This window comes from Amphibalanus amphitrite, unplaced genomic scaffold, assembly GCF_019059575.1.
Source record: "Amphibalanus amphitrite isolate SeventyFive unplaced genomic scaffold, NRLGWU_Aamphi_draft 001067F_arrow, whole genome shotgun sequence".
NCBI lineage: Eukaryota > Metazoa > Arthropoda > Thecostraca > Balanomorpha > Balanidae > Amphibalanus > Amphibalanus amphitrite.
In genome coordinates, this window is record NW_024882561.1 from 112,310 (window position 1) to 139,214 (window position 26,905).

General features: G+C 49.6%; 1 protein-coding gene across 2 annotated transcripts in view; it reads right to left on the reverse strand.

The window, feature by feature from the left end:
• The window catches only part of LOC122369739 (rab3 GTPase-activating protein catalytic subunit-like), a 56,451-nt gene extending 31,437 nt beyond the window's left edge, over nucleotides 1-25,014 (reverse strand). Inside the window, exons 1-10 of one of the 2 annotated variants that reach the window (XM_043344699.1) lie at nucleotides 24,860-25,014; nucleotides 24,498-24,693; nucleotides 23,830-24,202; nucleotides 23,269-23,405; nucleotides 22,914-23,124; nucleotides 22,389-22,507; nucleotides 22,071-22,184; nucleotides 21,553-21,716; nucleotides 21,207-21,263; nucleotides 19,546-19,715 (exon numbers count right to left, since the gene is read on the reverse strand). In XM_043344699.1, coding sequence (XP_043200634.1) covers nucleotides 19,546-19,715; nucleotides 21,207-21,263; nucleotides 21,553-21,716; nucleotides 22,071-22,184; nucleotides 22,389-22,507; nucleotides 22,914-23,124; nucleotides 23,269-23,405; nucleotides 23,830-24,202; nucleotides 24,498-24,693; nucleotides 24,860-24,874 — 1,556 coding nt within the window. In that variant the 5' untranslated portion in view covers nucleotides 24,875-25,014. The remainder of the gene's footprint in view (nucleotides 1-19,545; nucleotides 19,716-21,206; nucleotides 21,264-21,552; nucleotides 21,717-22,070; nucleotides 22,185-22,388; nucleotides 22,508-22,913; nucleotides 23,125-23,268; nucleotides 23,406-23,829; nucleotides 24,203-24,497; nucleotides 24,694-24,859) is intronic. The other variant, XM_043344700.1, reaches the window with a different exon arrangement.
• Nucleotides 25,015-26,905: the final 1,891 nt, after the last annotated feature.

Here is a 26,905-nt window from a genome sequence, read left to right on the forward strand (position 1 = left end):
GCCTTACGACATTGTGACTCAGTTTACAACCGTGACTTTGATTTTAGTTTACAGCGCGGTTTATACACACTGGCGATACAAATGTGCTATTAAATATAATTCTGACAGCATGGGGGAAATGTGGCATATTCTACCCTCAATGATTGAAGAATCATCCGAGCTCCATCCATTTTCGTCAAATGTCGTACCCCTATCAAGTACATGGCCATTGGCCAGCGCATAGCTGTCAGGCATATCACAAGCTGTATTCCACTTCACCAATCACCGGAGAGCATCCTGTCATGTAAGTTCCATCGGTCAACCAGTTAGTCTCTCTCTGAGTTTCTAACTTCCACTAGTCACTGGTCACCGTCTGTATCTCGCTCTCCGTGACGGTGGACCAGAGAAAGAAATATCCACGGTGACTATAAATAGAAATATCTTCCCCACGCGCCGCCTGTTCTTCCCGCCTCGGAGCCGGGGACAGCGCGTTCGTGCGTGGCTGTGACCGCTGTCAGTCGGCAGTAAAGCCGGCCGTGACAGCCGCTGGTCTCGTCAAGGGTCATCGGCTCATGAGGTGGACAGCGCGGAGAGAAGTCAGAAGCGGGACGAGAGAAGGTAGAATAGGGCAGCCGTGAAGGTGGCTGAAGCTCTCAGAAAGACGCATCATGCGTGGCAGACGATTGGTGATTTCCTTGAGAAATGGCCGTTATGCTAGTGAGATCGTCCACTGACTTACTTTTCTTGACATGCTTTGCTCGGTAATCCGAATACTTCCGTCTGATAAAAGCCCCATATATCCAAAATTGAAGCTAGTCTATTAACTCTACCTGCATTCAACGCTAAAACAGCACCGAGAAGACCAAGACGTTTAGTGTCCAGCAGGCAGGTGTTCCTCCCCGATGGCTTCGGTCCTGCTATGCTACCCTTCCCATGACCCAGAGCCCCAGGCGACTAAGTCTGAATACGTGTTCTGCAGACCAGTCCAGTCCCTTTCGCACATAAATCCGATCTGTCCTGGCACCGGCGTCCGGCCGTGTGCGGCTGGTCCGCCGTGTGGTCCCTCGGGGGCCGTAGACCCGCACCATCTGCCGTCGGGGCGGCCGGCCGCTTCAGTGGATAACGGGAGACGGTGACGGCACCTGTTGTCCGCCGCCCGCACCGCAAATATGAGGGCTGGGGGAGCGAGTGTGCAGCCTCGGATACCAGCGAGGGTGGCAGAAAACGTCTGGGTTACACTACGAACGGGACAGGCTGACGCGTTATTAAAATTACCTCGCATTACAAATACTAAGAGCATAGGAAGCAAGCCGAGAAAATGTTTGTCCAGCCACATCCAAGAATCCAGTTAGACGTCGAAGCAATATCTTCATCACATTAGCCAGAACGGTAAACAGTCAATTACCCGTCAGTCAGTGATCCATCCCCTGTCCGATCAGACGTAATCGGTCATCACCATTGGACCGGGGAGTCCGACCCAGAAACCCAGAGGCGCAGCGGCGGACGGTCGTCAATATCCGACTAACTGGACGGAACACCGTCGTCCGGACCTCGTAACAGGGTTGTCCTACGATTACCCCACGGACTGGCGCCTGTCGCCTCCGTCCGCTATCCACTGGCAGTACACAGGCGTCCACCGACGGTGGCTCCGAGTCCCACGATTACCAGTCGCGCGAGGCGACGACGGGAGCCGACGCGAGGCAGCGAGAGGCACCAGCGTGACGGAGGTACCGCCGCACCGGCGCGGCGCGGCGCCGCTTCCTCATAGCTCGGTGTGAGATGGACGCGCCGTGGGGCGGAACAGAGCGGCCTGTACGGACCAGAGGCACCAGATTCGGCTCCAAGGCACCCGATTCGGCCCTCGAGGCCAGAGCAGAGTACGGTAATCTGATGAGAGTGATAGCAGCTTGGCCATTCACGGGTGGGTATCGCTTTCCAAGGTAATTTACTTCGTTAATGATGTTGGTTCGTCGGCTTCCAAAATGAGCCAACAGTCGTTCAGCGTTAACGGTTTGTTATCTTTGAGAGAGAATCACTGAAACGCAAGCGCGAAGGGAGTTCTCGAATAAGGAAAGCTATACGGAATCCCACAGATTTCTTGGAACTCCATGGTGACTCGATAGGTGTGGCTCAGTTGAACAGCGGACAGAAGCGGACAGCGGACAGCCCGTAATAGGTGCGCCGCTGGTACTCATACTCGCATAGTTCTCCGTCTGTCAGCAGCCTCGTACACCTCCCTGTCCCACGTCCACCCGCCACCCCTGTCCGGTCAGACATTTACGACAATGTCCGGCGCCACATGTGTTCACGTATCCGCCGAGCACGACTTGGACCGGCGAACAGCTCAGCTCGACACTGTGTGTCATGCAGAAGGAGCAGGCGGCAGCAGCGGACTGAGAAATGCACGAGGAACGCCAACGGTTGGGTGACAAAGAAACCACCGAGTCCGCCCCCAACGGTGGGAACGCGAGACACTAACTCGGCGGCTGATTAATCAGACAAGCTCGTGCGCCGGTAAGTCAATTACGGAGCATGTGAAACCCGCCGAGAGCGCTCATAACGAGACACAGCCGGTCAAAGGCCCGCGTTTCCTGGTGTCGAGAGCGGCGACATAGGAACTAATCGTGCGGCGGTAATGCGAGTCTGAGAAAGGGCTGACAAAGCCCCGCACGACGCCGGTGGGCACAAGTCAATAATGACACGGTAAAAACATTAGTTAGTCACGTAGAGAGCAAAGGTTACCTAATGTGAATGCAGCCACTTTGCTTACGTGACAAAAGAAACAAATTGTTTTGGAGATCGCCAAGTCCCGACAATGACAGTGCATAAGCGTCGGCAAAAGTGCAATGTCTAATCTGCCACATGTTTAACTTTGGGTAAACCCAAGTCAGGGGCATATTTATGATAACAGTCACCATCAGTTTTCGCATCATTACGAGGATTCATGGGGCCCTAAAAGTGGCTATTTGCTCTATTTAAATTCATCACGCTGCTAGAATTGAGTGAGCTACCTCTATCCCCGACCACAAAGCGACAAGGTCTGACCACCAAAGGTCAGCCCTATAGCCTCTGAGGGGCAGGTAGTGACAAGAGAGTACTTACTGTATCACTAGTGGCTGTTGGAGATCGGTTCACCGTCCCGCCACCAACTGCCCAAAGCATTGCTCACTGTTCATTCCAACTCCAGCCATGCGGTACACCTGTTCCCCAGCCCCCTTCCCCCCTCCAGTGACCGGTCGGTGACCCTGGTCTGACCAGGAGGGGGGCGATGACCTCTGCAGCACCCCGATGTTGACATCGGCCGGCTACAAACCCAGTCAACCCTGACGAGACTGCCCGCCTCCCGGCGCAGTCGGCTCGCCGCGCTGGGCCGGCGCTGCAGCTAGGGTAGGTCGCCAGGCACAGCCAGCGGAGGTCAAGGACCCACTCTGGCACCGGGCAGCGGCAGATGGCCGCTCGGCGCACCCCGCGTGCCGCGCATGGAACTGGTGGAGACGGAGCCAGCCACAGACTGGGACGGAACAGATGTCCGCACCGCAGGCTGGGGTCTTCTAACAGCAGGAGTGGTTGTTAGGGAAGCTGAAGAATGCGGTAGATTATTTCACCGGGTTTGCAAAGCCAATAAGTTAGCTAGTTCATCAACACCTTCCAACATTATGAGTCGGAATATAAGGTTGCTGCCCGATGAAATTCCGTCTACTCGCTCTACCAAAGAACTCTCGTACACGACAGCTGGGGTGCCCCCAGCAGTCACCGACACAGCCGCAGACTACGCCAACAGCTGTGTCTACAAACAACCAGCACAAAGCATGAATTCAAATGCTGACCCGTGGTCATGAGACCCTCCGGGAACTCACGAAACCATTAACATCAGCGACTTTCGGCTGAAGCGTGCTAGACGTCCACGCTGCACAGCAGAGTTCACCGTCAACCTTGCCCGCCCTTGACCGTGGCTGACGACAGCAGAGGCGCACAGCCGGCTCCGGAGAGCGAGAGCGATACTATCTCTGCGCCGCTTTACATGAGCGTCATGTATAATACATGCTGAGTGAATCCGGTGGTGACGCAGGCAGGTGCAGCGACATGGGACCAGCTGAGTCGCAGAAGCACGGGATTTTTCACGGATCAGTCGCTTGTGGTGTGAAGCGTTCATCCGCCGAGGTAGAGGAAGTCAGAAAGTTCCACCAGGATTCCTTGTTTGCTAGTGCCGTAAGAAATGCTCGATTACCAGATGCTAATGCAAATTTCGAACACCAAGGTACGCTTTTCCGTCACACGACCGCCGGAAAACTCCCACATCAAACCGTTAAACACATTCACACACGCGCGTCTAATCGCAATCGCGCACGTAACTCTCACGCACACAACACACATGCATCCACCGCTCCACCACCAAACACGCACAAACAATCGCCCACGGCACCCATACTGTCCGGAGGGAGGGGCCGTGGGGCGGTCTCACGGCCCTGCTGAGGTCACGCCGACCGTCTCCGGTCTCCGTGACACCAGTTTACACAGTCCCGCTAGCCGCGCGACTCGCCGGAACCAATTGGCCAAGCTGACTGTTCCGCTGGACGGCTAATAAACAATGGCACCGGCCAGCGAGACGGAGACGGAGACGGAGACGGAGACGAAGACTGAGACGGAGACAGAGATTGAGACGGAGAATGAGACGGGACGGGAGGAAAAACTACCATGCACAGGATCATGTTGCATAAATTCTGATCCGATAGCCCCAGCAAATAATAGCCAAACTACACCCCAACCCACTTACGCCATCAGCAATTGTCAACAGTCAAACAACAGCACCTGCACCGGAGACAGTCCATCACCCAGAACCCGACAACTACAACCAAACAGCAGTCCCTCCAACACCCGCGGCAGTCGGGTCAGTCAACAGCCACAGAACGCCTCCCCCGCGGCAGTGGCGGTGGCCTTGGCTGGGCAGTGGGCAGGACCGGACGTGCTGCGTGTGACACTGGACGCTGGGCACTGGACAATCCCGTCCATTCATAAAGCCGGGGGTGGACGTGAACAACGGCGGGCGGCTCCGACGGGGAGGGCAGAATGGAGGTTAGGAGAGACAGGGAGGGGAAGGGAGGAGGGGAGACGAGGGAGGAGATGGTGTAGAAAAGAGAAAGAAAAAGGTACCTATCGGTGCTGTAAAGAAAAGACATTGAGAGGAGGAAAGACAATAAAAGGATAGATAAATAAGCCATGAGAGAAAGGAAAAGAGAAAAGAGGGAAAGAGCCAGAAAAGGGTAGCCGAAAGAAGAGGTGTGGGGTGGGCTGAGATCACACCAGCACTCGTCATCCAACCGACATGGCCGTAGAACGTCGGTTCCCTGATGATGATGGATGTTTCGGACGACCAATCGCTCCATCTCCGATCCGTCAGCGGATGGACTGGCCTGTGTTGTGACAGCGGACCGTGATAAGGTGATTAGCCACTTTGTTAGCGCGTGAACATAACAGACAGCCAGGGGTGGACAATTGTGCCGAGTTGGGGTAGCACGAGCCTTCCCAATTCCACGCCGGCTGCGCCGGCTTGGCTTTAGAGTCGCACCAGACGGCGGAGGTCAAGGTCACCGCCAGGGCGGCGGCGGATTGGCTGCGCCCGTGCAACCCCAACTCGGCATATTTCTCCACCCCTGCAGACAGCGCCGCTCTTATCGACTAAATGTAGAATGTGTCCAAAATGAGGAATTATTTTCAGTTTTTTTTTTTATAATAAAACGTGTCTGAGATACTCGTGCCGATAGTAAACTTAAAATGACTGTAGAAACACACCAGTTTCCACATCACGGTAGGTGAGAGTAGTTTCCAGGAATACCTCACTCTCCAACTAACTACTATGTACACTGCCCACTAACACTCTCCAACTAACTATGTACACTGCCCACCGTCCGTCGCAAGTATCGAAGTGGATATAAGTCTCCAAAGATAAGTTTCCAAAGCTCCTCCCATGGACACTGGATAAGTGATCGTCAGGCCCACGGTGTCAATAGTAGCCGCGAGCAGAGACCGTCTATCCCAGATTTCCAGGGAAGCCTACCGCCATAACAGCTCGGCATGCCGATAAAGGCCATCTATCGGTAAATAAAACACTTTAGTGTTCCCTTCCTACTAGAGTTGCAAAATTTCCCTACCGCACTACCGGCATGCCGGTAATTTTTCACTACCGCAGGTTTTTTCGTGGTATTTGGCATATCCTGCCGGTAGCATGCCGGTATTTTTGATTTTGCACAAAAATATTATCAGCATATGACTCAAACTTTGGACACTAAGAGGCTATTGATTTATTGAATTGTAATAACAGCAATCTTAGCCACTGCAAAATACATTTTGTGGTAGAAGTTCCATTGCTAAGGGTAATTGTATATATATATGTTGCAGGCACTTTAGAAAATCAGTCATTTTGTAAAATGCCTAGGCATTTTGCAAAATGCCTGATTTTCCAGGCTTTTTGCAAAAAGCCTAGGCATTTTACAAAATGACTGACTCTCCAGTCATTTTGCAAAATGCCTAGGCATTTTACAAAATACCTAGCCATTTTACAAAATGACTGAGCAGCGTGTTGAAGATACGAGTACCTAATTATATACGTTTTGGTAGCGTGTAGGTGGACCGAGGAGTCCAGCATTATGACCAGAGGAGTCCAGCAGTGGGAAGTCCATAGCTACCTCATATATGACAGCTAAGAAGCCTGCTAAGGGTAAGATGTCGCCGGCTGAAGCGGGATCGGCCGACGCGGGAAACGCGGCAATCACAAGTTTGTGTTTACACACTCATAACTCAAGTTGTTACCGGCCGATTTTCCAAATTCTTTGACCATGAGATTGCCTGTACATTTTTTAGTCTTCTCACAAAATTTGACGCGAATCGAAGATAATCAGCGGTAAGGAGCGCCATGTAAAGACGGAACCGTCCCGCCTCGGCACAGTCTACAATTCAGGCGGCGCGTAACGGTTAGCGCCGGCCGCCGCGCCGCCGCGCCGCCGCGGCGGCAGGATGTTTGACTTTACATCGCTATTATAAGAAAAGTTGTGACCCGATTTTCTTATTTCTTGCACGAGAAGATCTGCAGTTCAATTCTGGACAGGTAGCCAAAATTTCACATTAATATCATGCTTGCGGCGCGAGTTATTGGCGAAAAACAGGAGGGGTGGGCGGAATCCGCCCCCCCCCCCCTTCCACTGCGCGTGTTAAAATGTGAGGATGAGAGAGAAGGAGTGGGAAATTATAATTAAATTCGAACGTGTTTTTAATGTCCAAATGCATAATGCAGTTTTGTCCGTAATGGCACAATCAAACAAAGACTACACTTATTCGTTTACATGTAATTGTACATCAACCGGGCCTGTCTATTGACTAGGGCCGGTCTCCGGCTGGTTTTGTTAGGTCTAGTTTCAGGCAGAACATGAACGGCGTTGATGTACTTGGGAGTTTTTACAGCGTTAACTAAACAATGCTTTATGCTACAGCCGAGTTTGCAACTCAACCTGGTCGTTACTCAGCATTGTCGTCATCACAGAGCTTCAAATCGATCAGGTACAGGCTGAACACGTACCTATAGGGTACCTATAGGAAGACGTGCAAAAACTGTTGGCCATAGTATCTGTAGTGGGATCTACGTTCCATGCTGGTCAGGCATTTTGCAAAATGCCTGCAAAATGCCTAGTCATTTTGCAAAATGCCTAGTCATTTTGTAAAATGGCTAGCCATTTTGAAAAAAGCCTGGTTGCGTTCAGCCATTTTTCAAACAGCCGTCTTTTTGTAAAATGCCTAGGCATTTTACAAAATGACTGATTTTCTAAAGTGCCTGCAACATATACATATGAACCTCAGCATTTCACAGGTTTGGCTCTAATAAGAATTGTCAAGAATCTACTGTGGTCTATCAAAGGAAGAATACTCATTCATGTTGCAAATGCACAACCAATTAGTAAGTCTAATGGTAGGTAATAGGTATAATACAATAAAATAAATTAATGTTAATGGCAACATTCCCTAGGCAAAAGGCAGAATCAAAACACAAAACACATTGTTTGGAAACTGGCCTTGAGTCGTGAGATGTGGTCTGAGATACTCTACAAAGAATTTGGCACTGAAAATCCAGCTGAAAAGGCAGGTATTAGCAGTGGCGGATCTACGTTGGGGCAAAATGGGCAATTGCCCCCCCTAAACGGAAAACCTCTGGGCAAACATATCTTTTTGCCCCCCCTAAAAAAACTACAACTTGAATACTAAAAATATGGTGTTTAAAAAGAAAATGTGAAATAAATGGAGGTCTAGAAGGTTGTCATATTCGTGATATTAGATATTAAGTTGTGAGCTGATAAAAAGTCCTCCGCCCCATGAATGTCACTTGTCAGTCCATCATCCATCAGCAGTGCTACTAGTGCTACTGCTACCAAAAAAAAAAAATAACGCGATTTATTGAAACCTTGAACCAAGTAAACAAACCGTCAACAGCAGACCCAAGGCTATAGAACTCAGCAGACCGCCAGACGCCAGTGGGGTCAGGGGTCACCACACTGGTGAGCGGTTGGACAGTGGTGGGTTTGCATGGGTATATAAGAAGTGTTTGCATAATATTTTATTGCTAGATAGCATGGGTGTAGGAGCTGAAAAAATATTGGTGGGTCTAAATATCCATTAGTACCTAGCATTTCCACTGTGGCTACATTAGTGTAGCTGGTGGTAGCTGTAACATGGCAGGCGAGATAGAACTGGTTGAGTGAACGATATGGTTGAGCTACTGCCGCTGTGTCACTCAGTGATGGCCAGAAAGAACGGTGTACTGCGTGCCTTTGAGAACAAGTGCGAGATAGGTTTCTGAGAGGAATAACGTAAAGAAGATTACCAATCGCGGCTTTTTCATGAGCCATACCGTTATCTAACGGGGACAAATACAGGAAGGCTCAGTCAGAGCTTTTGGTTTGCGAGGTGTTGGAGAAGCTCAGTATGTTGTGGGAACTTAACGCTGTTCAGTGTGATTCCGTTGGCTGTTGCGCTGTGGTCTGGTCCTATGTAGTCTGTAGAAGCATCGTTTATCTCCTCTCGAAAGTCGAAAGTAACACTTATTGTATAATTTTGCTAGCTCGCGAACTTTAGTCCCAAAGTTAAGGAATGTTCATTGTAATTGCATCAATAAATGCAGGACCGAAAACAAATGCGCTGTTCTTCGTCTATTTCTTGTTGGGATTCTTAATCGACTGATCTCATTTTCTATTACCGGAAACAACTGTTAATACGTTTAACTACGTGGCAACCCTGACTGCGTAATGCGTATAGTATCGCAGGCATGGGCGTCGAAACCGGGGGGGGGACGGGGGGACGCGTCCCCCCCAGTCGAGGAATCCAGGGGACCAGGGGGGACGTCCCCCACAAAAATATCCCCATGAATGATTTAAAAAGTGACCTACGACATTGGTGTATTGTCGTTTTGGGATGAAATTGCGGATACCTACTCGTATACAAATTGAATCTGCGAATTGCTGACACTGTACCCTTGCTTACAGGGCTGCGGAGTAGATGATTTTGGTAACTCCGACTCCGGCTTTAAAAAAACGCTCGGAGTCCCCACTCCATCTCCGACCACGGCATCCCTCGGCCCGCATCGGAGTGAAAAAAAACATGTGATGTGATGTTTTTGTCTCTTTGAACGTTTCTTGGCACATTAAAAGATAACATTGCCTACGAGGTGCAGCTCTGGACTGTCCGTCCCAGGTCCTCGATAGGGAGCCAAAGCTCCAGTTGTAGGGGCGACCATATCCAACAAGGGCTGAAGATCTGTCCCAAAGTCTCAGAGTGCAGTAGGACAACAGCTTGCAGAGACCATGCATTTTACATAGGATATTCGTAATAGTCAAGACCTTCAGCTCACTCTCAAACGGCCCTCTTCCCGTTCGAGGCCATCCGATAGCAGAAGGTCTCACCATGGCCTTTGAACGCTTGATGCTTGAGGGTGAGAGGACCTCGTCCTGGTCTGAGAGAGCCCAGGAGGACGTAATGCTCAGTATGCCCCTACCTTGGTCTTACCATGACCCCTACAATCACCACAGCCAACAGAATCTCCAGCTCTTATTCGACCCATCCTCGGGGATGACGTTGACTCTGACTTCAGAGTTGAAGTCTGTTACGATTTTGGTGACTCCAACTCCGTATCCGACCAAAACCGTCGACTACGACCGAAGTCGACTTCGACCCCGCAGTCTTGCAGCTACACTGCACAGAAGTTGGAAAAAGCTGTAATGGTTGACAGCAGTTTACAGAGGACCACACGATTTTTTAGAGGCAGGGCTGCTGGACTTGGTGACCAGACCCTAACTGTCCTGGTATCAAACTTATTACGCGGGATGCAAAATTTATGCGTTTTGGGACTGTTTTGCCAAGAGTTTTTGTGAATTTTCGCGGCGCTTCGCGCCGCCAATTCATGCACAGGTAGAAAAGAGTGTGACTAATAACGCCTCCACGCGAGAACATGAGAACATGTGTATTGTGTATGCATTACAAGTAGTGCATAGGCCTGAAATTGTACGGTAAACTAACTAACTTTTGGGTTTTTAGTCAGCCAATCCGTCCCCCCCCCAGTCAAAAATCCGTGGCGACGCCCCTGAATTCGCAGGTACGCTGATGTGGCCTTTGGTCGTGGGCATTTACACATGAACCTGCTGCTGCGACCCTTATCGGTCTCCGGATACAGAAGCCCTTGAGAACCGGCGCGGGCGGACCTTTCGGACGAGGTCTTGCCGAGGTGATGCGGGAGGTAGAGGACGGACCGTCCATAGCGCCGGTGAGCTATTCTCTAACTATCTCCCGGAGTCAGGGTGGCTGCAATTTTTTTGCGCTGCCCTGGCTTGGCCGGACTGACAAAAATGTAAAAAATAAAAAAAATAATTCCCAAAATCCGAGGAGAAAAATAGGGGTAGCTCGTTTTTTTTTTGCTCCTTAGACTGGACGTTTGAAATTCTCGCCGACTTGCCTGGCGGCGCAATGTTTGCCCCCCCTAAACTCAAATCCTAGATCCGCCACTGGGTATTAGGAAGCCCTGAGCCTAACTTTGGTCCCAAAATGAAATGAAAATGAATTAAACTGGCATTTTGTCTTATCTTTACAAGAAAACACAACATGCAGACCAAATGAATACAAAGTGGCGCTATATGATCAGCTCATCAAGCAACCAAGGATTGACTTTTAAGATCCTCTGTCCCCTAAAAAAAGGATGTAAGCTGATGACGTAATATTTATTCATATGCCCTTTTGGTTAAATTACTCAAGAGAAGTGGATTTTCTTGTAGTGAATAACACTCACAGTGTTGATTTTATTGGATTTTAATTTCGTGATGGATTATTTTTATAAAAAAAAATCATTCACGAGGCAGTAGTTTGCAGTCCTAAAACTTTTTTGCAGTGTTTTAATCAGCTGGTTAAAAACTGTGTTATGGCGCATCTGTTTCGATCCTTTATAACCTTGTGTTTGTTCCCGCGTTTGAGATGGGAGAGGATATTATATCGTTTTTATACATATTATTTGGTGACTTCTCAGGACAAGTGAGTTATTAACACATATTTTTACATGATTCGTATCTCACTCACGAGCCAACAAGCCATGGCGGATAGGAAAAAGCAGATGTTGATCTCGCTTCCTCAGTTAGGAACATGGCCAAATCTGTAGTTTTTTTTATATTGTGATTTATGACTAGCCATGGTTCATTTTAGGGCAATGTGGAAAATAAGAACGCTTGTGGTAAATTTGATTGCTGCTCACTGTGCAGTCTTCAGGAACACATTTCAGTAATTCAAGTTCTTTTTGACCTTGCTTTTTTGATGAATGTGTGTAGGCTTTTTGTAGGCAATACCTCTTTGATTACAGGTGATATTTTAACAGCTGTAAACTGGAATTGAGTTTCAAAATTGTGGTATTTGTGGGGCCAACTCAGCCAAAATCAGGCTGCTGGAGTTTTGGTTGGACAATGGGTGGCTGCTGGGTGGGGCGGTAACTGAAATTGCCAAAATGTGGCATCTCATGTAGGGGTAAGCCAGAATCAAGAATGCAGGTTTTTGAGTATGCCGGTAATTTGGCGGTGTTTTTGCTTGGGGCGTGGTAGCATGCCGGTATCCCAGAAAATTTTTGTGGGGCGGGGCGGTGCCGGTAGCAGCCCATAGGGAAAACTTTGCAACTCTACTTCCTACATACGGGTTCACCCCAGCCCACCATCGCTGGCCGGCCCGCGGCATTGTGTCTAACGGTCACCAGTCTCACACCACTCATCTCCCACCACTTCCCCGTCTTTACCGGTCCCCCGAGGGCCTCGGCCGACCCCAGTCTCCGTCTCCAGCCTCCGAGGTCATTCACTGGCCAATCATGCATGACGACACTGGTCCGGAGCCGCGCTGACGCCCCGGCTACAGCTCGACGCCGCTCAGACGCTCTCTGGAGAACCACAGCCTCCTGGCGGCCAGCGCAGCGCGCGCGGCCGACCGTGACTACTCCGGACACGTGACGAGACGTGACCAGACGTGACGTGACGACGCCAGTCGTGCTCACTACAGATTCACGGCCATCGTCTGAGCAGCGGCGGGGGCAGTGGACAGGCAGACCCCACTCCAGAACCCCGATGCCGTTATTCAGACCCCGCGTCAGCCAGCGACGCCACGGCTGCCGGAGCTACTGAAGGACGTTACCCTCTACAGACCGGTCCTCGATTACCGCCAGCACGTGGCGCGGCGGGTGGACAGGAGTGCTGGGCACGCGCAGAGTGACCCCTGAGTGTTCCCGACTTTGATCGGTCGGAGATCGGCGGGTGCAGAGTGCAGACACTGCACTGAGTGCCGAGATGTCTGAAGCTAGCGCGGATGCGGCCGAGAATATGCGTGTGGATGGGTAGCTCTGCAAATCGAACGCATCAGAATTATCGGGAATGTTTAATGCACGACCTGAGTTCTGCTGGAGCAAAGACAGTTCGATTGAATTGCAGCTTCCAATGTATGTATAAACAGAACGATGCATATAAGTTTCCAATGCATACGATGACGGTGAAAATAATGCCTACCACACGTATTCCACAAGACGTACCATTTTATTGACTTAACCCTCGCCCGTATTGGTGTTTTTCCAGCCGCGAACGTATAAGGGGGGGGGGGGGTCCGTTGGACCCCCCCCTTGCCGTTTCGCCCCTGATCGAGCTAGAGCTTCGCGGAAAAAACGAGCGTGTTGCCCGTGACGAGAGGAAGCCGATGATACCTAATTTTAAGGTCCTAGGTCATTGGTTGACCTTGCAGGTCAGGTCAATGACCCAAAAGTCGGGAAAATCGGGACCTGTTAGAACGTCGTAAAGTGTGGCTGCTATGGGGTTTTTCGGGGCACTGATCACGAATATCATGTTAGTTTTGATCACAGATGATGTCTTTATGCATTAAGTCCAGGTCGGGTCAGGTCAGGTCAGGTCAACCAGTAGGGGTCCTGCCGGGTATTCCTAGTAGGTGTCAACCGCCTCTGTCAGCTTCGTAGCATGTTACGAAGGTACCAAAACTACTTCGTAAACGTTCATATGGTTGCTAAATTCGAATTCAGCTCCAAAAACTGGCCTAGAAACATGTAAAATACGAAAAAGTGAACCAAGGTCACCAAAGGTCAATGACCTGACCTGACCTTCAGGTGACCTTGACACCCACCCTAATGCATGGAAGCAACATCATATCACATGTTTGAACGCTTGAAACCACGAAAAGACTGCAAACGCGCGGCTATGCGAGCCGACATACGCCGAATCGCGATTCCGGCCAAATATGGTCTCGAAAAGTAGGTCACAGGTCAAAGGTCATTGGGGTCAGGGTCATGAAATTTTCAGGGTACGTGTAAAATTGATTAACGCGAGGGTATTGAAAGTTTCGTCGCGATCGGCCGCTTTTTGCGCGAGTTATTCGCGAAAAACCATGGGGGGTCCGTTCGACCCCCCCCCCCCCTATACGGGCAGTGTTCTAAAATTGGATTTTGGTTGGGTGTGACGATGATGACCAAAAAATCTAGGATGAGAAAAACCAAGTGAAAACCTATATCACTTTCGCAATAAAGGCGTAACGCTACGCTGGCTGATAATAAAAGAACATACCATTCCTGACTACCAAAACTAACCGAAAAAGACGATGCAAATAGGTAAGGATGATCTACGGCAGAATTATAACTTTAACATCTGATCGCCAAGTGTTTCTAGATCCGTCTCATTTTATCCCAACATTTGTGTTTGATTGAGACTAATGAATTTAAGAATCATCCTTGTCTCTTATACAGCAAAGAATGAATACCTACTTCAACCAGAAAGATTTCATTTTCCTCACAAGTCAAAATGCATTGTCACAATTGAATGACTGTCCAGTGGCCATCCTTCTCCTAGCCTTAAATCAATGCCTTCCTTTCCGTTTCAGATGCAGACAGCAGATATTACCGTCAGCATCTGCTAAGTTCCTACTCATGCTTACTGGCACCGATCCAGGACGGTCCTTCTGCCTGTATATTTCTCCTAAAGAAGATCATCCGCGGACCTCCATCCTCGCGACGCCAGTCGCCATCATGCGAGCGAACTAGGTCTTTAAGAAGCAGAAGATGCAATGATTCTGTTGAAATCTGTTGTCATATCTTAACCAAGGAGGATGGGGGAGGGGCGGGTGAACCTATATGCAGGCTTTGGTACTAGTCACTACTCACTGGTCAAGGTATCTGGTCTGGTGTAGTGTAATTTGCCATGTGGAGAAGTTTTCTTTCTTTTTTAAGCAAAGGAAGTGGCAAGGAACCTGTCGTTGCCGTTGCAAAGGGTATCATTCGGTCGTTCTGTATTATTGATTTAGTGCAGTTGACTCAGACTGTGTAACGCGTGAGGCGTGGTCATCACTGTGACACTGTCAGACATAAAATCTTAGGTATTCATGATACCCTGATGGGCAGTTTGTTGACGTAACTGATCGCTATGAAACCAGAATCCGTATAACTCATGTGTTCTGGCCTCTGGGACGTTTTGCGCCTACAATATGGCAGCACCGCTTCCAAGATTACCTACTGTATATTTGAGATAATATGCGGCAATATAAGTATGTAGTTTTCGTTCGCATCTGACCTGGTAATATTCGTACAGTGTACACAGCATAGCTTTGAGCTTTCCATTTTCAACAGATATGACAATGGCCGGATGATACTGGAAATGGTGCCTTTGCTCTGAGCACACGGAACGGGACGCAGTATTGAGTATGCAATTGCAGTCGCACTATGCAGCATGACATACGCCGGAAATCTCCCGGCCCGAACGCCGGAACGGGCAGCGATAGTCTGTACTCATTACGCATAGTGAAAATGGAAACGGTGTCAGCGCAACTCTCTGAAAGGAACGGTGCACTACATGAGACTAGAAAAAGGGTCACTGATTAGGGCACCCCAAACGGAACGATGTGCACTGCGCAGCATAATACGCAACATCGCAATAAAAAGCGTGCAACTAACCAGGGCATCCGTATCGGAACGGAACGGGATGCAAAAAAAAAAAAACATGATAAAAGGATGTCACCGACCTCATGGCCGGCCACCGAAACGGAGCGGTAGCTACGTATCATGTCACGTGGTAAGTGCTGAGTGAGAGAGCGTCACTGATCAGTGATCAGTGATCAGAGCACCCGCAACAGAACGGAGGGCATCAGTGATCACTGATCAGAGCAACTGCAACGGAACGGAGGGCATCGCTGATCAGGACACCCCAAACGGAAGGGAAAGCGAGAGCGCAACTGACCAGAACACCCGAAACGGAACGGGAGTGAACGGAACGGAACGCATTAGCCGCGTCTAACGCGCGGCTAATGCGAGCAGACATACGCCGAATCGCGATTCCGGCCAAACATGGTCTCAAGAAATAGGTCACAGGTCAAAGGTCATTTGGGTCAGGAATATGAGATTTTCAGAGTAGGTTTCAAATTAATTGACTCGAGGGTCCTGAAAGTTTCGTCACGATCGGCCGCTTTTTACGCGAGTTAATCTAAAAAAAAAAACGAGGGGGTGGTTCGTTCGACCCCCCCCCCTATACGAGCGAGGGATGATTTATTAAAAAGCTAGGGCCTTCTTAATCCCATCTACCAGCTTCAGAACATGTATTGGGCAGATCTGGAAATACCGTATCATAAATTTATCCCTAGAGGTGTGCCAAGGTATCCTTCACTCATCTTGGCTTTCCCTCGGCCGAACGCTTCATGTTTAAAAACCTCTAGAAACTAATTGAAATGAATAATTGGCGGTAAGATCATTGCAAAGGCATGAGAAATTAACGTAAAATACATCATTACCGGTCATATAACCTCATTTCGCGTATGAAACCTGCCAGAGTCCACAGAGTTTCATATTCATCCCTAGGGTGTGCCAGGGTGGCGTGTCAGTCATCTTGAACCCCTGCCCGACCCGACGCCTCGAGTTTTAAAGACACCTAAAAACTAATAACGTAAATAATTTGTGGTGAAATTGATATAATATGATCAGAAAAGAATGCAGAATAAATAAGTATCAGTCTCAAAACATTATTTTGCCCATGAAACCAGCCAGAGCCCGCGGAGTTTTAGATTCATCCCTAGGGTGTGCCCAGGGTGGCTTTTCTCATCTTGGACCTCTACCAGGCGCGACGCCTCGAGCTTTAAAGTCCTCTAGAAGCCATTGACGGACATAATTTGTGGCGAAATTGATGCGATAGAATCAGAAATAAACGCAGAATAAGTTGGTATCGGTCTCAAAACATTATTTTACCTACGAAACCAGCCAGAGCCCGCGGAGTTTTAAATTCATCCCTAGGGTGTGCGCAGGGTGGCTTTTCTCATCTTGGACCTCTGCCAGGCCCGACGCCTCGAGCTTCTAAGTCCTCTAGAGGTCATTGACGGACATAATTTGTGGTGAAATTGGTGCAGTAGAATCAGAAATGAATGTAGAATAAGTTGGTATCTGTCTCATACCCCTATTTTGTAAATAAAAAAAGTTAGAGCCCACCAAGTTTTAAATTCATCCCTAGGGTGTGCACAGGGTGTGCCCAGCTGACTGCGGGTCCAAAGATGAAAATTTTGTAGGCGTATCCTGCGTAACTTAGTCAAAAGCGAATTACAGAGGTAGTGTTTAATTTGCGCAAGCAGCGGCTCATCCGTTTTGCGTTGGCAGCAAACCACTAATCATAGTTGTTATGATTATCCAAAAGCATTTATTCAGAACACAAGCCTGGTTTTTACAAACACTTGAGGTGATCAAGGTCATTCAACGCATATTTGTTATTAACAGCTGGAAGTGTGCAAGGTTATTTTCTTTCGTTGTCAGTCAGGGTGAGTTGTCGGGTTTGTGCCTTGATTTAGCATCTTTTTTTCATGGAAATTATGTATTATGTAGCAAACCTGTAAGTTCTGTCTACATGGTGCTGCTAGGTATATCTGGTAATCTGGCTGTTAATTGTTGAGCAAGCGTTGAGCATTTTTCAAAGATGAAATAATTCAAATTTACCTGGTTTTGGGGATGAAAATATTTTGCCCATTAGGTGTGATTTTCCACCCAAAATTCCCAAAAATGGAACACTGTATACGGGCGAGGGTTAATGCTTCAGAAAATGCGTTCAAATACTTTACTTTTCAAATACAAATGCTTTAAAAGCGCTGTGCTTGACTTCCCACAGCGCTATGTACGCGACTCCATCGCGGAAGCATTCCCAGAGAGTGAGGTTCAGCCATCTCGTCGATTGGACACAGATTTAGTGCCATGTTCACTCGAGCGGCGAAACAACGCCTCAGACTTATCACCTCTGAATGACGGTGCGTACTCGAGCCCCGCACGGCAAGAGTCGCTTACTTCACGGCCGATTAGGCACCGCAATTATTTTCACATTAGGCAGATTGGAAAGTGTTGGAACCTACACTCGCTACGATCAGAGGCCACAGCGGGGTAGTTCAGAGGCCAGAAAGGAAGGTGTGATACTCAGTAAACTGTAGGATGATGCCAGAATCGAATTCGTGCAAACATGCAACAAGCTAATCGGCAGTGTTTGACCCGTACATTTCATCCGTTTGGTATCGTCAACCGTTTGGTGCACTGTTTACCCGTATTATCCGCTGAGACCGTTTAGCCTGCCCACCAGCTGGACACCGGCCCCCGACTTCGTGACCTGCTGACCCGGCGACTGGGTGGGGGAGGGGGGGGGGGCGGTGACCAGTTTTTAACACCTGTCCTGTCCACGCTACCACCAACTGTACCGAGTTAGGCCAACATGACTGGTCGCGTACCAGTTTTATGCACCACCAGTCAGCCGCAAAACAGCGGTCTAGCCCCCGTATCGGAACAGCCCGCATACTTTGTCTATTGATCGGTATCAAGCGCTGCTGGTTTTTGCTTAGGCTTTGTGAAGGTCGCTTTAGTGTAATGAGGGCAGGCGTGAGTAGGAAAATTTCAACAATAAAGAAACACAGGAAGGTGTCACTTTAAGCTCCTACGGTCAGTATTTAAGATCTCATCGATCAATGAAACATGATAATAGCATTACGCTACTTTGCACTGCCCCCGCAGCAGCCCCGGGTAAGCAGCCCGGCAGTTTAGCAGGTTGAGAAATATTGCGATAGCGTAGCCAGAAATAGTCGTTATTCTTGAGAATCTAGGCAAAAAGTAAGTCTACAATATGTAACGGTGAAGTGTAAAAAATATACAACTATAATATACAGACTATATATAAGAACTAATCGGTTTAAAACGGGATCAAACAAACGTTGAAAGAGTGAGATCCGGTGTCACTCTTCCGGTGCCGTGTAAGTCCGTCTAGGCCCGAGTCTCGATAAGTGCCTGAGTTGGTGACTAAAGCAATCACCATTCCTTCGACCGACCCGGGACATAATAAATGCCTGAGTCTTGTTTTCAAATTTTGTAAGTGACGCCATGAATCAGTTACTAAACCTTTTTGCGTTAGCTTTTGACCATTGGGCAAAACATTAATTGTACACATTCGCCATATTAAGGTGGCGCTACAAATGGGCGGTTGGTTACAAAGAATCACCATTGTGCAAAACTATTCGGCGATCTTCCTCTACAACTCGACATTGAACGAATGGTTCAACATTGTGCAAAACAAATCGTCAATGGTCGAAACTATTCGTCATATGCCGAGCTGGCTCCTTCTATGCCGAAGTCTGGCGAACTGTTAAACTGTTTTGCAGATCGCTTATTTCAGTGTTCAATCTGTTTTGCTGAATGGCTGAAATGAAACACACCACGCCGGAATAGTTGTGCTCAATGCCGATTGTCGAAATGGCTCCTAAAACAGTTATGGCGAATGGTTGAATTCAAATGCAAAAAGGTGTACTACCTTTCTGTCCCACCGGTGACTACGACGGTGACTGAGGGAAGGGTGGTAAATAGGCCAGTGACTGAAACACTTACCACAGATACCTGAGCAAGTAAGAGCATCACAAACGGGTCTCATATTGAAGTTAAGTCGTAAGTCCATTTGTAGCGCACATTCACGTTGCTCATATATCTCGGGTGAATGAGTAAGTTGACAGTTCCCCGTGACTGACCCTGGGACGGGCTGGACGGTCTCCCAGTGGCCTCTCAGCTGCTGCAGAAAGCGCTCCCACACCCGGCAGAGCAGCGACGAGGAGCGCGAGCGGGCCAGGAGGCAGACGACGCGCGCCAGCCGCCACAGCAGGTCGCCCGGACGGCTGGACTTGACCTCGGTCAGTTGGGTCTGCGGGAGGGAGGGGGAGGGGGGTCAGATGTGACTTGGTGCGGGGGCAGCGCTGAGAGTGACATGATGGTGGAATGTGGAGACTGGTGGAGATACATGGAGCTACTGGAGCTACAGGCCATTGGAGATAGAATTGTAATTAGTACCTCACATAGGTATGCTGCTTCCTTCGATCGGATTTTTTTCCCAGATCAGAGTATGAAGGAAAAAGACTTAGGACTCAAAAGGCCAACACCAGCCGGTGTAACAAGTTGCACTGCGTGTGAGCTACTGCTCGGAATCTGTGAAGAGAAAGGTCACCAAAACACATCTTAAGGATGCCTATTGGGACTGATCGGCGCGGCGCAAGGATGATTTGAGTTTTAAAAAAAGTAGTTATCTTACAAATCGCTACAGGATTGCACGCTGTGCTGTCACCAATGTAACTTACTGGATCGTACAAAAGTTGACAATCAGCGAGCGATTGAAACTTCATGCATACAAATGAAATATGAGTCGTATATCGACTAACGTAAGCAGCATGTAACAAAATTAACTCTCTCTGCCAGGGCTGCGGAGTCTATGGATTTTCGGCGACTCCGACTCCGACTCCGACTCCGGCTTTCAAAAACCAGCTCCGACTCCGACTCCGACTCCGGGCAGAATTGTCGACTCCGACCGACTCCAACTCCCGACTCCGACTCCGCAGACCTAGCAGGGCTGCGGAGTCGACAGATTTTCGGTGACTCCGACTCCGACTCCGGCTCGGGTTTCTAAAATCGACTCCGACTCCGACTCCGACTTCGGTCACAACTGTCGACTCCGACCGACTCCGACTCCGACTCCGACTCCGACTCCGACTCCGACTCCGACTCCGACTCCGACTCCGACTCCGCAGCCCTGCAGTCTCTGCACATAATCGCTCGTAGTGCAACAGCAAAAGAGATGTTCAAACTGACCATCCATGTCCTGACATGTGCTAGAATACTGATTTGCAAATCAGAAGCATTTCCAGTCACTAGACAAATGAATATGTGACTTTCTTAACATTTCGAAATGTCTTCGATAGTATTGCATGGTATTGCTAAATAAGTCTGATCGGGTTTCAGCTGTTGGAGAGTTGTTCCTGCCTTGCAAGACATGCAACATGTGTGCAATATGCCCATTATCATTGTATAAATAGTCACTGTTCAACAGCGACAAACATGCACTGCATGAGTTGCACACTCGCAAAACAAGGACAGCCACGAGTGCGGAATGGTGCGGGTCATTCACGGTTGCATTATTGTCCAATGGGGCGGAACAAGCCACGACAGTGACAGCACAGAGCTCGGAAATGGACAAGGTCATTCACTGCTCGGCAGAACGGTCAGCAGGGAATGTCGCGACAAAAAGAAATGGACACTCCGACAATTGTAATACAGATTTAACAAAAGCAGCCAGATTCATAAATACGCAACACATTCCCTGATACACATAACGCAGACCTCTGGGAGAATTTCTACTGCTTACCTTGACTGAGCGGGGTAGGCTGGCTGGCACAGCCGGCGGTGGTGGCGCCACCTCCTGCTGGAAAACAGAAACAGTGGTTCAACAATCATCCAACGGTGGACTTGCAGCTGGCCACCGTCCGATAAATCTATTCGCAATGTAACCCGCCATCAAACTATCTAAAATCATTAGCTGAGTGAGAAATAGATCGTCGATAAAGGCTATGGAATGCCAGATACAGAATTTTGAAAACATACAGGGCGTTTCGGCTAATGAAGAACACGACACCCCGACTGCCAAGGTCATTCTCTCGACTCTCGACAATCGACATCGTCATTCTAGCCGCGCTCCTAGTTGAATCACCCACCTCCTGGTTGAAGAGCTGCTCGCACAGCCGGTTCACATACTCGGTGGTATCGTCCAGGTGTCTGTGGCCCGCCTGGTGGTGGGTGGAGCGGCCGGGCACAGCCCCGGCGCGGCCGCCCGGCCCGGTCAGACGGGACAGGGCCGCTGTGACGTCCGGCGCCTGACCTGGTGACGCGCAGAGGGGGCTGTCAACTCGGCCTGTGCGTCAGGTATGGGTGTCAGTCAGTGCTGTATGTGAATTGGAGAAAAATACTGGTGGTAGCCACTGGAATCACGACTCGACAACAAATGGAGGCCAAAACTTACGGAAAAGATCAAGCAGATGTCGATGTAAATACCGTTCCAGTGTGCATCTTCAACATCATTAAGCATTTTCAAATATCTTTGTGACATAAATTATCCCATCAATAAAAAAGAAGCTCCCACAAAAGCTGCACAGTGCACATATTAGGCTGCACAGGTGCACGTCATAAACATGCACACCCACGACCCGTTCAGACTCTCCCGCGGTCCACTAACCCTGCGGTGGTGTGTCGATTATGGCGCGGCCCACGAGATCTTCAAACGTGTCTCTCCGGTGGCAGAACATCCACACGTCCTTCAGGCACAGTCCGAGCAGTCCCACCGCACGAGCTACGGGAAGAGAGCAGAGGTCGGGGCGGAGTTAGAAGACAGTGGTCAGTGGTCGAACTAGGGAACGGCCAGTTTATATCGCTCACTGTAATGGCTGGTTTACTGACTCATCGCATTTTTAATCTTCATCACACCTTACTAGAACATCACTCGCTTCTCCATTGATACTACGCTTACTGGGAACTGCCCCGACACATATCTGACCTGCGGGCCGTGCGCGGACCCTCCAGAGGGGCGCGTGGCGCGGGTTCAGCTGGCTGTAGGAGTCCTCCACCAGCAGTGTCTCGGCCACCTGGTGCCAGCAGGCCATCAGGTCCAGGCCACTGCCGATGAAAAAAGACACGTCAGAGGAGATGATTGCGGCAAGGTTACGTTCGCAGATAGCTCTAGGTTACGTTTGAGAGAAACGGTAGACTCAGAACGGAGCAGCGCGATGCATACTGCGGTCACGTGCAATGCGTGCCGCATACAACAAACCATGGCGGCAGCCACGCTCAAAGACAATTGAAAGAAGGCGAGGAACAAGCGTTTGTGCATTTATGTTAGCCCGCATGTACATACATAATATGTGAATAGGCATAATAATTAAAAGTAAAAGTAAAATCGCAGAAAATTATCATGGGCAGCCAGCTGCATCTGCGGTCTCCTGAGAGGCTGCAAGCCCAGTTAGCCACGTCATTAAGCTAACCCTAAAGCTCTTCATCACCCTACCCAACCCCACCCACTCACGCCAGCGGCTCGAGTCCCTCGGCAGCGTCCAGCGGCAGCGCAGTCTCTCCGTCCAGGTCAGGCAGCACGGCCTCCAGCTCGGCCGGGTCCGCCGCCTCCCCGCAGTAGGTCAGCCCTCCAAAGTCGTCCACCGTGTACTGCAGACGGAGGGAGACCGACACAGCCGGCACCGCGCGGGCAGATAACTTCTGCTTGAACAGGTCCAGCAGGCCTGCAAGGGGATGGAAAGGGAGGGCTGGTCAGGGGAAAACAGAGCGAGGTTTGAGAGAAAGCAGTACGCAAATGTCGCAAATGTTCAGCTTCCTCGGTAGTTCGTGACAGCTTGGTCCATACTAAAATCCCTCGTTCGACTTACCGGACAGGTAATAGAGGTGCGGAGGGGCGCGCTTCAGCAGGATCGTGTAGAACTCCACCAGCACACCTTCTCCCACGCAGGTGCCCATGAAGTACTGCATCGCCAGCCGGTGCACCTGAACGAACATCGGAATGTCCCTGCCGAGCAGAGATCGGTCTCCGGTCAAAAGACGACAAAGTCTTCAAGTCATCAATGTTGCCATTCACTACTTTCCACCGGGCAATTTGTGCCCGCTTATATTTCGCACGAGGATTCTTGCTCGTACTCGTCTCCTAAGCAGCGACAGTTGCGAGAGCATCTTGCTTCCCTCCCTCCCTCCCTAGTGGAGCAGCTGGGGACGAAAGTCGATAGACCGGGCATAATAACGATTGTGAACAATATGCTTTATGATGAAAGAAATTAGCAATTTCACAAAGTATACTACTACACAATTAGTGTGAAAAAAACAATTACGCCTTATCACATACCTTGAGAGTTGAGACAAGGTCCCACACATATGAATCCCTCTGGCTACCCCTCCCTTTACCCTGCCCTCCCCACTCTCCTCGTCCCAACACCCACCAGGCAGCCTCTCGCAGTGCCATGTGCAGGGAGCTCAGCAGGATGCGCGCCTTGCTCTCGCTGTTGACGCCCGGCTCGGCGCTGGGACGCACCGTGATGAACCTCCGGACGCCAAACGCCTCCGCCACCGGGTGCGCCGCCGCGCCGGGCCGGAAGTCGGCGGTGGCTGAGCGCAGTTCGTCCAGCGCCGGCGGCAGACGCTCCGGCTCGTCATCACTGTCCTCTCCGGACCGTGGGGACGCCGGCGGAGCGCCAGAGGGGACGGAGGGGTCGGCAGAGGGGTCCGAGGGATCGGCAGAGGGGGCCGAGGGCACGCTGGAGCGACGCTCCGCTCGGCCGGGAAGGTCGACGAATGTTACGGTGAAGCGGCAACCTGTAAAGCCAGGGGGCGTGGCACGTCAGTGGAGGAAAAATCCTTATTTAAACATTGAAATGTTGGGCTATTATGCCTCTTGAACTCCAAAACTATCATGATTTCTATGAAATAGCCAGGACATCCTCTTCAGAAACATAAATCCTCCAACTTCACATTGTGACAGAATAGTTATGCATCAATCCAAATACAAAAGATGCAGCGCTCAGAAAGTGGATCTTTCTCACCAGTCACCAGTGTCACTTTCACTGTCACCACACAGCAGCATCGTCTCCTGCTCCTAACAGATCCTTACCAGCAAAATCGACCTCAGATTGTTGCAGGATGGGCCGGGAAGGTGTTGCTGCTGGTGCCTCCTTTCCTTCAGGAGCTGTGAGAGGCTCCTTGTCAGCCTTCCACTCATGCAGGAGTTCTGTGACAGAGCCAATGAACCGCTCCCAGTCCGAAGCGGAGGTGAAATCAGTGATTTCAAACACCTCTCCCTCACCATCCTGTGGATGTGATGTGGGTCATGGCATAGAATAAATGCAGGGATGGTAGCAGAAGAGAGATTATTACATGTTCATGTTATGCCAATCATAGACCAAATACCTAAGCAAAAAGTATCCAGCATCTTCCATTTCATACCTACCTACTACTTTCAACTGCTTCACTCACCTCAGCATCACACATTGTAGAAGGCCTTGGAGGTTTTCAGTATTTTATTGTCCTAGATCTCAGGAAATAAGTGGTGCGCAAGCAGGCTTGCTGAAGCTCGTTGTGTCTTGTACTTCTATGATCTATGTCTTTGTTATGATCGGTACCCATCCCAAAAACAACGTCTGTCAAACTAGCAGCGAGCAGCGAGCAGCGAGTCCAGCAGCGAGAAACGGGCCATCCCGATTTAGCTGAAATTTGGCTCACAGAGCCTTCTCAGCACGCTGATTCCGAAAATCATGGTCTTTAGGGTGGAAATATTTACCGTTTTCGAGATAGAACCCTCTAAAGTTCTAACCATCCATGACCGGGCCATCCCGATTTGGCTGAAAATTGGCTCACAGAGCCTTCTCAGCACGCTGATTCCGAAAATCATGGTCTCTAGGGTGGAAATATTGACCGTTCTCGAGATAGAACCCTCTAAAGTTCTAACCATCCATGACCGGGCCATCCCGATTTGGCTGAAAATTGGCTCACAGAGCCTTCTCAGCACGCTGATTCCGAAAATCATGGTCTCTAGGGTGGAAATATTGACCGTTCTCGAGATAGAACCCTCTAAAGTTCTTACCACCCATGACCGGGCCATCCCGATTTGGCTGAAATTTGGCTCACAGAGCCTTCTCAGCACGCTGATTCCGAAAATCATGGTCTCTAGGGTGGAAATATTTACCGTTTTCGAGATAGAACCCTCTAAAGTTCTAACCATCCATGACCGGGCCATCCCGATTTCGCTGAAAATTGGCTCACAGAGCCTTCTCAGCACGCTGATTCCGAAAATCATGGTCTCTAGGGTGGAAATATTGACCGTTCTCGAGATAGAACCCTCTAAAGTTCTAACCATCCATGACCGGGCCATCCCGATTTGGCTGAAAATTGGCTCACAGAGCCTTCTCAGCACGCTGATTCCGAAAATCATGGTCTCTAGGGTGGAAATATTGACCGTTCTCGAGATAGAACCCTCTAAAGTTCTTACCACCCATGACCGGGCCATCCCGATTTGGCTGAAAATTGGCTCACAGAGCCTTCTCAGCACGCTGATTCCGAAAATCATGGTCTCTGGGGTGGAAATATTGACCGTTCACGAGATAGAACCCTCTAAAGTTCTTACCATCCATGACCGAGCCATCCCGATTTGGCTAAAAAATTGGCTCATAGAGCCTTCTTAGCACGCTGATTCCGAAAATCATGGTCTCTAGGGTGGAAATATTGACCGTTCTCGAGATAGAACCCTCGCAGCGAGTCCAGCAGCGAGAAACGGGCCATCCCGATTTAGCTGAAATTTGGCTCACAGAGCCTTCTCAGCACGCTGATTCCGAAAATCATGGTCTCTAGGGTGGAAATCTTGACCGTTCTCGAGATAGAACCCTCGCAGCGAGTCCAGCAGCGAGAAACGGACCATCCTGATTTAGCTGAAATTTGGCTCACAGAGCCTTCTCAGCACGCTGAATCCGAAAATCATGGTCTCTAGGGTGGAAATCTTGACCGTTCTCGAGATAGAACCCTCTAAAGTTCTTACCACCCATGACCGGGCCATCCCGATTTGGCTGAAAATTGGCTCACAGAGCCTTCTCAGCACGGTGATTCAGAAAATCATGGTCTCAAGGGTGGAAATCTTGACCGTTCTCGAGATAGAACCCTCTAAAGTTCTTACCACCCATGACCGGGCCATCCCGATTTGGCTGAAAATTGGCTCACAGAGCCTTCTCAGCACGCTGATTCCGAAAATCATGGTCTCTAGGGCGGAAATATTGACCGTTCTCGAGATAGAACCCTCTAAAGTTCTAACCATCCATGACCGGGCCATCCCGATTTGGCTGAAAATTGGCTCACAGAGCCTTCTCAGCACGCTGATTCCGAAAATCATGGTCTCTAGGGTGGAAATATTGACCGTTCTCGAGATAGAACCCTCTAAGGTTCTTACCACCCATGACCGGGCCATCCTGATTTGGCTGAAAATTGGCTCACAGAGCCTTCTCAGCACGCTGATTCCGAAAATCATGTTCTCTG